The sequence below is a fragment of the Xenopus laevis genome, chromosome 1L (assembly GCF_017654675.1).
Source record: "Xenopus laevis strain J_2021 chromosome 1L, Xenopus_laevis_v10.1, whole genome shotgun sequence".
Classification (NCBI taxonomy): Eukaryota; Metazoa; Chordata; class Amphibia; order Anura; family Pipidae; genus Xenopus; species Xenopus laevis.
This window is the reverse complement of record NC_054371.1, coordinates 202,811,452-202,823,264: the sequence shown is the minus strand read 5'-3', so window position 1 is coordinate 202,823,264 and position 11,813 is coordinate 202,811,452. Positions and strand designations below refer to the sequence as shown.

Here is an 11,813-nt window from a genome sequence, read left to right as displayed (position 1 = left end):
TATTCAGCAACTCTCCAGTTTGCACTTTCAGCAATCTGGTTGCCACGGTCCAAATTACCCTAGCAACCATGTGTTGATTTGAATAAGAGACTGGAATATGAATATGAGATATCTGAATAGAAAGATGAGTAATACAGTATAAAGTAGGGATGTACTGAATCCTCTATTTTGGATTTGGCTGAACCCCCGAATCCTTCACAAAAGATTTGTCAGAATACCGAACCGAATCCTAATTTGCATATGCAAATTAGGGGTGGGAAGGGGAAAATGTTTTTTTACTTCATTGTTTTATGACAAAAAGTCATAGCCAGAGACTGGTCACAGCAGAAATACTGACACTTATCAGCCTGGAAATCCATTGTGAAAAGTTCCAGCAGTTTGACGGATTTGTATAGTTCTCAGCAGGGCCGCCATCTGAAATCAGGGACCACCATCATGGGGCTCTCCATTAAAGGATCACTGTTTGCTTTGGATAACTGCTGAATAAAGAATAGGGTCCCCGATAAAAATAATGATACTTATGGTATGTGCTGTTACTCCCAGCAAGCCCTGCCTCACATGCAAAACTGGATTCTTACCTTTCTCCCAATGGCAGCCCCAGCTCTAAACTATGTGTGTCCTTGTACCTTTGTGTCTGACATATTAGTGTTATTTACATTTCCATGTACACATTGTACTGTGAGTGTGTATTCACTATAGCAATGTTTATACTCACCACTGGAAAGTGTCTCAGCTGCAAAAATATCAATGAACAAATGCAGAGAAAAGAGAGTCATAAAATGGAACAAATATATATATATACACATATGAAACGATTCCTTTTAATAAAGTCTAAGGGTACAACTACACTAGTGTCTTCAGCGTGATTCTGGCAAATCCGATGCGGTGCTCCAAAACGCAGGCGTCAAATCGGATGCAACGGAAAATAAGGTAAGTTATAGCAATGTCGGATGGTGTCGCAGCGTTCATGTGACGCGACTGTCTGATATAGACACAGCATCCGACAGTCGTGTTGAATTGGATGAACGATGCGACACTGTCCGACATTTGTATTTCTTACCTTATTTTTCGTCGCATCCGACTTGATGCCTGCGTTTTGGCGCACCGCATCAGATCCGCCGGAAACGCTTGTGTAGGAAAATGAAGTCTAATCCTTGGAAAATAACTATTAAAGCTTCTTAGGAAATAAAATAGTACCGGTATGGGACCTGTTATCCAGAATGCTAGGGACCTGGGGTTTTCCGATTAATGGACCTTTCCATTATTTGGATCTACTAGAAAATCATGTAAACATTAAATAAACCCAAAAGGCTGATTTTGCTTCTAGTAAGGATTAATTATATCTTAGTTGGGATCAAGTACAAGTTACTGTTTTATTATTACTGAGAGAAAATAATTTTTAAAAATTTAGATTATATGGGAAAAATTGAGTTTATGGGAGGCAGCCTTTATGTAATTCAGAGCTTTGTGGATAAGAGGCTTCCAGATAATGGATCCCATAGCTGTATTACAGGTATATGAATAAGACTGTGTCCCTTTAGCTCCTGCACTAATATCAGTCAAGGCCAGATTCCCCCTTTTTCCTTGTGTACATACCTGGGCTTGGTGGTTTCTTTTGTGACTATTAAATAGGAGACATTATTACCCGACTGAACTGCGCAATGATGCACCAGAATTTATTTGAAGAATAATTTATCAAGCAGCCCTTGGAGAAAGGGAATATTAACCCCTGTGCAGTATATATGGGTCTATTATTCTCTATTGCATATTTAATAGTATAGTCAGATAGTAAAACATTATGCAAGTTATAAGATAAAGTTCTATTATAGAGTAATATAAGCAATGTAAAACATACAAATATATACATATACCAAAAATATGAACATATTGAAGAATTTGCTCTGTTTAAGTCTTAATGTCTTTATCATGATGTGAAATGTAATAAAAAAATAATAATAGGGGGTAGAATGTGAATGCAGTGTTCCTCCTCCAGCCTAGAGAGAGTGGGGTCCTTTATTGTCTTCCATTCATGTGCAACTTTGCTGCTCTGATAGAAAAGGCACGTTTTAAAGGGGAGCTATCACGAAAATGTAACTTAAGCTTCATCATAATGAAATAAGAAACTTTCAAAATACACTTAATTAAATATTCTGCAGCATTTCTGAAATAATCAAGTTTATGTTCACTATCTCTCTCTCAGCATCTGTTTCTCTTCATTCTCTCTTCATGCAGCAGTTGGGTGTCAGATAATCATTGACCGTTAGATCCAATATATCTTATAGGAGGGCTCCTTTCCTAGCAGATGTATTAGAACTCACTCTCATAACTGTTTCCAGTACAAACAAAATCTAACAAAATAAATACCTTTTGCACAAATCCTGCATGTAGAGAGACATGATGTCTGGTGATTTTAATAGAGTGAGCTCTAATACATCTTCTAGGCAAAAGGAGCCCCCCTATAAGATATATTAGATCTAACTGTCAATGATTATCTGACACTCAACTGCTGCATGAAGAGAGAATGAAGAGAAACAGATGCTGAGAGAGGGATAGTGAACATAAACTTGATTATTTCAGAAATGGTGCAGAATATTTAATTAAGTGTATTTTGAAAGTTTCTTATTTCAGTAGGATGAAGCTTATATTAAATTTTCATGTTAGTTCCCCTTTATGCACTGCTTTAATATCTCAGGGGCAAGGAGTCCTGTTTGTAGGGTGGTATATCTATATGGAGCTTGTAGTTCTGTTTCCAGACGGAATTTCATGGAATTCTTACGGCATGTTTGTTATATAAATGGCATCATGAGTGTTATTTTATTGATGTGTCTATATATTAAATCTATGTATAGATCTATGGATAGTTGTTTCTAGGTAGAGGGCTAGCTGTAAGATTCTCCATGCCCTGCCAGCTCCCCCCACAGGCCACAAGCCAAACCTTGTCCATCCTGAGCCTTTGTTATCATGGCCGCTAGCTGGTGGGACAGTTGGCCAATCGTATCTCTTCATTCTGGAAGTTTGTTTGCCTGTTACATGGGTGAAGCCTTTAATTGTGGTCTACAAGCCTTCTCAGTGGGAACCTTGTTGTACACAAGAGGTTCCATTGCTGCAGTAAAGGCTTCACTATGTCAACTGCTTGTGTCCAGTGGTCCCATCTCTTTCTCAGGCCCCCCAGGTGAACCTGCCTCCTTTGTTTCCAGGCAATACCACATTTTTAAAAATAAATTCAAGACTTATCAGGGCAGTCAATAGGCTGGTGTTAAAGCAAAACGTGTGTATTGTTTATATATATATATATAAAGGGACAGTGTTTAAACATTTAGTCACTATGGAGGGGGAGTCACTTTCCTTTCGCACTCTTCACTTTATCATCACCCCCTGTGCACTTTGTGACCGACCTGCTGAGAAAGTGCTCCCCTCCAGCCTCAGAATGGTATAACCTTGAATAATGGATCTTTCATCATTAACTCCATTCATCATTATGGCTCTTATGTTCTAGGGCTTTCGCATGGTTCCCCTCCCCCGTCCTTATTAACCCCCTTAATCTAATGACTTCTGACTTAAGTCTACCTGTGTGTGTATCAGTTAGGAACTTTACTACTTGTAGCTGTAAGTATTTTAGTATTTTAATGTTCCCTAAGTAATTGTACCTCTTTGTACAGATCAGAAGGTTGGGTCGTATTTTACCGGCAATGGGACAGTTTGGGATTTTGAAAGAAAATACAAAATCGGAGATGGAACTGGATATGGAGCAACTCTGTATTGGGAAGAAGCAGGGTCCAGTCATTGGAAAGTTTAGCTGTTGAAAAGCAATTTGGGAGGATGGAGTTGGAAGATAGTTCAGACTTCTGTCCCTTGGTGGCGCTGTTACTTTCCTTAGGTTTATTCCTTACTGAATACCTCCATTGATTCTCTGTAAGACTCCTCCAGCCTGCACCATTGTATTCCACAGGGCTGAACAACTCCAAGTCTCACTGGCCTTACGTTAGTTACTCGCTTATCATCAGACAATGATAGTGAATTACTAATGGCCGTACCAGTGAGGAAGGAGCAGGCCTAGAGATAACCAGTCTTAGCCCATGCTACAATGGAGGACTAGAGGACAGTTTATAGTAATAGTCAACCTATGGGTGACAAGTAGACAAGTCTAGGAAGGGAGTTGGACCATGTGTCTATAATGTCTTTAGTTCTGTGTTTGATACAATTGGTCAGTAACTAGACTTCTTTTTCCTTTTTATATAGAACACAACATTTTTATGAGCCATTTTATACCCTTTTTAACATTGTATAATAAAATGAAATGTACAAATAACATTGTCGTCAGTCTTCTGTGCTTTGTGTATAATGATGCTGTATAATGATGCTGTGCGCTGGATTGGGAAAGCCCTGTTTGGCCAGTAGATAGCGGAGAGTACGGGCAGTGTATGACTTCTTTATACTCTACAGCCAGTGGTGAGTAGATAAATGTGTCTCGATGTTTTCTTTACAACATTACATGTAACTTGCAGAAATATCAATTGATATTCTCACTTTTCCCTATAGGGTAGTGTGGTTTATGGAGCAAATTCCCTGTATAATTAAATCCATAATTATATTTACTGTTAGTATGTTATATAAGTATTTATTACTGTATAGACAACGTTTTAATAAGTCTTTATTGTTTATTTTGAATGGTTGTTGAATTCCTTATAAATGGTTATATTTCCCTAGAACTGGAAAGCCACTCCCCTTTTGTGACAAAACCTCCGGGCGGGCGCAGGTCTACAAATAGAGGGGAAGGATCGGGCCAGGCCAGATTCGAGTTGGGAGGGGACGGGTTGTGAGGTTGAGGGACCCACACATCACTATTGCCAACATTTTGTAGAACTGGTGCTCAGATGAGGAGAGTTTTCTTGTTCTAGGGAAATATTGCCATTTATAAGGAACCATGTTTTTTTTTCTGCCCTGGGCTGCTATTGGCTAATTATCTATCACCTAGAAGTGCCTGGCCTCTCTAGGGCAGTGGCGTAACTACCAGGGGCGCAATTGGGCTCACTCGGGTGCACATCCTGGGCCCAGAACCATTTAATTACGTTACCTGTCTAGGGGTTGGTCAGGATCACATGGGCAAAACCTCGGGTACAGGGCTAGATACACCAGCCATCCATTAAAATGTCAGTGGTCTGTAGTGGAGCCCTGGCTTCGAAAGGGCACCTACCATAGAGAAAGTGTTTCCCCCGCTGGAGGTGTGGTCTGCATTCCGGTTGGTGAAAAAAAACACTATCTGCAAGAAAATGCTTCTCATGAGGAGGAAACTCCCAGTGCTGGCGGCCATATTGGGGCACAAGCACATAATGAGTCAGTGCACTCGCTTGCTTAGTATGTACATGCGTGTGATGTATGATCAGTCAACATGTCACCAATCTCATGTGCCTGGGCCTTTCACTTATAAATAGTATTATTTCTGCCAACTGGAGTACAGAGAGCACCAAACCTTCAGTGGGGGAAACTATTCTCCTATGATAGGAGCCTTTTAAGCGCTACCCAAACCATCTTATTATTTAAGGGGAAGTTCGCATTTATAACAAGTCATATATATTGTTGCCTCTTGCCTGCAACTGAATATGTTGTCTGGTTATTGATAATGAAACACTGTAAGCTCTCTGCTTTATTGTAATTTTTATGTTTAGTTGCTTAACTTTCTACTCAGGGTCCATAATGATTTCTAAGCTGCTGCCTGTTGCTAGGGTAAATATCTGCTGGTAACTGTATAGTAGTTAAAAGCTTGTCAGCTGCACAAAAAATTTAAATATCTTAAAAATAAGACCCATTGCAGATTATGCTAAAAACAAATTAAAAGTTAATTTTAAGGTGAACTTAACCTCCCCAAGTATAAACGCTTTCCCACATGTCCATGTATAGCTCAGGTACACATAGGATATATCTCATTTCTTTTGTATCCATTTTATTTTACAGACATTATTGTACAGTTGGTAGAAAACAAGGCTGCATGAAAATAACGTTTTCTCATATTACTACAAAAAAAAAATCAAAAAAAAAATCACTGGATATTGTGTGGGTTCTGTTTAACTGGAAAACTGTTGTGCTTGAAATGCCTGGAAATCCTCTGGGATTGTATCTGGGGATTCAGAAGGGAAACTAATCAGAGTCCAATACACATAACATTGAATCAGAATCTATTTGTACCCAGTGTCCTCCAACAGGAAGGGAACCAGTGATGTAATTAGATATTATTGGACCCTACAGCAAATTATTTTTCAGGCCCCTAAAATGTCTAGATATTGACCTGTTTTACCAGTATTTATTGAAATTGTATATGAATTAGGGTCTCGTGGGGCCCCTATACCTGCTGATCCGTCCTGAAGCCACAGGGTCTGCTTCCTCTCTAGTTACTCATCTGAAGGGAACTGTAACAAACTAGGGGGCCCCACGTGACAAAGCTGTGTTTATGAAAATACTTCCCCACCTATTAATCCTTATTATAATCACATACAAATGTAACACGCTTTGTTGAAAGATCCTATATTCATGTTATTAAAGGGCACATTAAAAAATGAAAGCTTTAGGGGTCATTTACTCATGTTAGGGCAGATGCAGCTGCCATGTTTTTCTTGCACTTTGCACCCTGCCCCCACCATCAATGAATGAACCACAAGGACCTGTGTCCCCCTCATGAATACAGCATTGCTTGTGTAGGGGACTGATAAATAGTTTCTCCGTTTATTGTGCATTCCGCTAAAGTGTGGCCACAGAAGGGCCCCATAGTTTATACAGGAACTAGGCTCATTTAGCTGGGTCAAAGCCTGACCCCTAGCTTTCCCTTGTCTGGCCACTAGATGGCAGTGTGTAATTATATATTAGCTGAGCAGGCAGGAAGGGTGCAGTGGGAACTAGACAAGTCAGGTCTAGCTAGTGACAGGCTACTCACTTTATTAGGACACTGCTATTTAGCTGAGCAGCACAGGCTCCACTGAAGCATGTTGAGTGGGACTAGGATCCCAGGTACTAAGTGCCCAGAAGTACGTACTGAAGGCCCCCATACATGGACAGATATAAGCTGCCGGCAGTTTAAGTCGGCGGCTTATTGGGCAGTGTATGGGGCCCTCTGACAGGCTTCCCCAAATAATATCTGGCCGAAAGTCAGCCTGATGTCGATCAGAGGGTGTAAAAATGGCGTTGGATCAAGGACCACATCGGATCATTGATGCAGTCCTTGATCTGACCACCCATATTCTGATAGTTGGGCCCTAGGGCCCATGACTGGAACAGCCCGATATCGCCCACCTCAAAGTAGTATAGTAAATTCCTATCCACTGATTCTAAGTTTCTGCTTTATCTCTCATTGAACTCCTATGTAGATTATTTTATTTAATAAATGAGTTCTATGGTTAAGTTATAAGAACCACTGGTGCCCAATTATTCTGTACTTCATACAGTTACAGTTGCACTACACCCTGCCTCCACACCCAAGTGTCTCATCTGGGTAGATTTATGGTAAAGCTCATAGCTCAGAAGAAAGGTGCTGCTTCATTCTATATAGCCTTACACTTGTATTCAGTAGCATTGGATCTGTTAGGGAGGAACTCCGCGGGCGATTTTGGCACGATCCGAGGTGCTGCGCAAAAACGTAGGCGTCAAGTCGGATGCGACGGAAATAAGGTAAGAGATGGAAATGTTGAATGAAGCCGCAGCTTTCATCCAGCGCGACACGACTGTCGGATGCAAACGCAGCGCGCGTATCCGACAGTCGTGTCGCGTTGGATGAACACTGCGACACCATCGGACGTTCCTGTTGCTTACCTTATTTCCGTTTCATCCGACTTGATGCTTGCGCTTTTGCGCAGCGCGTTGGATCGCGCCGAAATCGCCTGTGGAGTTCCTCCCTTAGGGGTTGGTAGTGAGAGGCATACAGACATTATTCATACTCCCACTAGTGGCACAGGTTTAAGGCTAAGGACTGGACTGTGTTATGTAAGAGGGCTCACAAGTGAGAAACATTATGGTGAGAACTTCATACTGCCAGTGGCCAGGTGTGAGAATTCTCACTTTTCAGGTTGTTACATTTACAGTGTGTCAGATACACGAGCAATGCGTCAGTATGTTTCCACTGAAAAAAACCCCATCACTTTGGGAAAGATTGACGAAAGGGAGGAAATGATTCTGATAAATCTGCCCCTGAATCTGATCACTAGTTGTAAATAAAAGGATTTGCTTCACCCTATAGGAATGTGTTTTTGGGCGGAGGCTGCTTTCCTTACCATTACACCGGTATTTCAGATTGGACCAAATGATGTTTTCCTGTGAAAAGCAGAATACTCCCAGTCTTCCTCCTCGCATGGTGGTGTCCACAGTGACTCCAGAGTCAGCCACCAGCTCGGTGCCTTCATAAAATCTGGCTCTGAAAGTGCAAAGTTACAAACGAGCAATTACACGACTCGTATAGGAATATATCCTTGTCTTATAGTCATGGGGGTTGTTTGTACAGTCAGAATAAGAGATTTGATGACATGTTGTAGAAAGAAATGTATGTTTTAGCATTTGGGAATGAGAACTTGTAGGGTTTAGTTGTCGCTACATATGGACAGCAGGTTTGGTAGAGGTGTGTATCTCTCTAGTGCCAAGTGTCAATCAGGAGCCAGGGCCAGATTTGCTGCCTGTGTGCAATGCTGTTGCTCAGTTATAACCAATGTTGAAGTAGTAAGATGATTACTCACCACATAAAGGAAGAGGCCCGGGTGCACTGCCCTGAGCCCTCAACATGGAGAGCGGACAAACCGAAAAATTCATTGGATCAGGCACTCAAATAAAGACAATCTTCCACCAGGCAGTTGAATCAAAGTGAAGCAAGTTATTGTGTCCACAGCCTTAGGGACTTAGTGTTTGTACCATGAAACGCATAAGGCTGTGGACACAATAACTTGCTTCACTTTGATTCAACTGCCTGGTGGAAGATTGTCTTTATTTGAGTGCCTGATCCAAAGAATTTTTCGCTCAATTATAATCACCAAACTCAATGACAAACTGTGTATTTATAGAGGGGAGGGGGTCCTAAACTTTTACACAATGGCAGCGATGCAGTTGGGGGTGGGGTCTTTTGCACAGGGGGCTATAATTTAATATCTAATACTAAATCTTTCCTGCCACAAGTGAGAGAATGATTGTACCTGATGTAGCCGACTTGGGGCCTGTGCTGTAAGAACCAGCGGTAGGAGACTTTGTCTTTCCAGCCGACATTCCTGGGGTCTTTCCAGAGCAGCCTCACTTGATCATTGGTGTCTCCTGTGTGCCACAGAGCGTTCCTCAGATGTTCCCCGGGTCCTGACTTGGATTTCACAGCCTAGAGGAGCAGGTAGAATCAAATGATTATTGTCGCGACTGTATATAACAATGTCATGGGACACGGCTGTACTACTGAATGCAAGTTTGTTAACTGTAAAGTTAATTTTAAGGTCAACTTAACCCCTCCAAGTAGAAAAGCTTTTCCAGGTGTCCATGTATAACCCAGGTACAAATAAATATATAAACACACACATAGGATCTCATTTCCTTTGTATCATTTTATTTTACATTACAGTGCCTGCAAGACAGCAGCGATTGTGTGCTTCATACTGTACTTTCTCATCGTCCCAGCCCTTCTACAGTATTAACAAGAATAACTTGCTTTGCCAAATCACTATTCCATTATGGAGACCTGCACTGACTGCCTTCCAGAGGCCATGAATGGCTACTTGACCTATCATAGTCACCTACCCAGCTGTGTGACTGTGCACTGGTTTGTAGGCAGACAGGCTGCTAATGTTATATGCAGGGAAATGTTTGCCATGTTAAAGGACATGTAAACCCCCTCCACAAAAATGTAATCAGTGAACAGCCTCTTTGAAATCTTTAGATAACTGCCACTCTGGTTGTTAAAAGGTTAACAGTAAGGCTGCAGCATCCCCTTAATCACTTAGAATTCTTTCTCCTCCTCTAACCCACTCTGCTTTGCTTTGGCTGTTGGCTTATGAGCATGCTCAGTTCTTCTCAGATTACTAAACAGTCTAACAGCCAATGAAGAGATAGCATTGCTGGTTCCCATAGAAACTCTAGCTGTCTGATCCTATTTTTTTCTCCTAACCATCTCTCCTGAGCTCAGTTTAACCATTACAGTGCTCAACCCCAGCAGAAGTTTTTATCAAAGTATGTTGTGTCTGTGTAACCTGCATTCTGCTTTGCATGAACTTTCCAGCATACATGTCCTGTTTGTACATGTCAATGTTACTGATGATGCGTCAGAGGGAAAATGGCCGCCGGGGGAAAGCTGCTATTTGTTTTAGGAAAATGTGATGGTGCTGGCAAACGGAGGGGGTATATGTAGTACAAATGATGTGGCTTTGGGTGGGGAAGATATGCCCAACTTATATACATGGTAGTAGAATGTAGGATTTACATGTCCTTTAAACAAATAACTGCCTCCTGATTTTGGCTTGTGTATGATATATAAGGGAATGAATAGAGAACAAGCAGATGCCACAAACCCAGTGCTGTTGCCACTGGAACTATTGCAATGTATCCAGATGAACTCTAGTATGTGTGGACCTCAGCCATAGGTATATACAGGACAGTGTTAATGCAAAATACAAATGAAATCACACAGAGCTAAAGCTTCATCCGTTTTGAGGTTTGTTTTCTTTAAAGACTCAAATAATAAAAAAGAGCTTCAATATATAATTTATTAAATACAATCAAATCATAACCTTACAGATTTGCTTCAGATGCTATAATGGTAATGGGGTAACAGTTTTTCCTATCGTATTGTTTAATAGACCAAACATGGCTCTTGGGGTTGTTCACTTTTAAATGAACTTTTAGTATGATGTAGAGAGTGATATTCTGAGATATTTATTTTAATTATGGGTGATTTCTTTTAGTTATTTAGCTTTTTATTCAGCAGCTCTCCAGTTTGCAATTTCAGCAGCATCTGGTTGCTAGGGTTTAAATTACCATAGCAACCATGCATTGATTTGAATAAGAGAGTGGAATATGAATAGGAGAGGGACTGGATAGAAACATGAGAATAAGGGTAGAACTACATGGGCGATTTTCGGTGCACGTCCATCCGTTCCAACACCAGACACAGTCTCACGACAATACTGTCAGATGTATACGCTACATGTTGCATCCTCATCCGACAGCTTCTACGTGCAACATTTGTATTACTTGCATTAGATTCAGCGCATCCGACGTGACACCTGGGTTTCCTCGCGTCGTGTCGGAACGTATGGAAGTGCACCGAAAATCGCCTGTGTATTTCTACCCTTAGATGAGCAATAAAAAGTACCCATGTGAAAGCTGACGAGAATCAGAAGAAGAAGGCAAATAGATAATGAAGGACAATTGAAAAGTTGCTTACTAGAAGTTAACTTAAAGGTGAACCACCGCCTGGCGACAAATCTCCTCTTCTTTGGGGCGACTAATCCCCCCCAAACTGCCTCCCCGCTGGCTAAAATGAAAATCACCGGCGGGATGGCACTCAGAGCGCTTCGTTTTCTGAACTTGCCCGAAGTTGCCTCACAAGAAAACTTTGGGCAACTTCAGAAAATGAAGCGCTCTGAGTGCCATCCCGCCGGCGATTTATATTTTAGCTGATGGAAAAGGCATGGGAGGCGGTTTGGGGAGATTAGTCGCCCCAAAGAAGAGGAGATTTGTCGCTGGGCCACTAATCTCCCCAAATCTGAGTGTGTGCTTCTGCCTTTAGGCCTAAAATTACTCTCTATTGCTCTTTATGACAATTACCTGAAAGGACTAGTGAAGCTAAATGCCGCCTGGAAACATGG

At 41.3% G+C, this 11,813-nt stretch overlaps 1 protein-coding gene across 1 annotated transcript in view; it reads right to left on the bottom strand.

The window, feature by feature from the left end:
- Positions 1-5,919: 5,919 nt before the first annotated feature.
- Positions 5,920-11,813, bottom strand: part of thbs4.L (thrombospondin 4 L homeolog) — a 45,622-nt gene continuing 39,728 nt past the window's right edge. The window contains 3 exon segments of the mRNA NM_001088128.1: positions 5,920-6,115; positions 8,256-8,395; positions 9,162-9,334. Coding sequence (NP_001081597.1) covers positions 6,063-6,115; positions 8,256-8,395; positions 9,162-9,334 — 366 coding nt within the window. The 3' untranslated portion in view covers positions 5,920-6,062.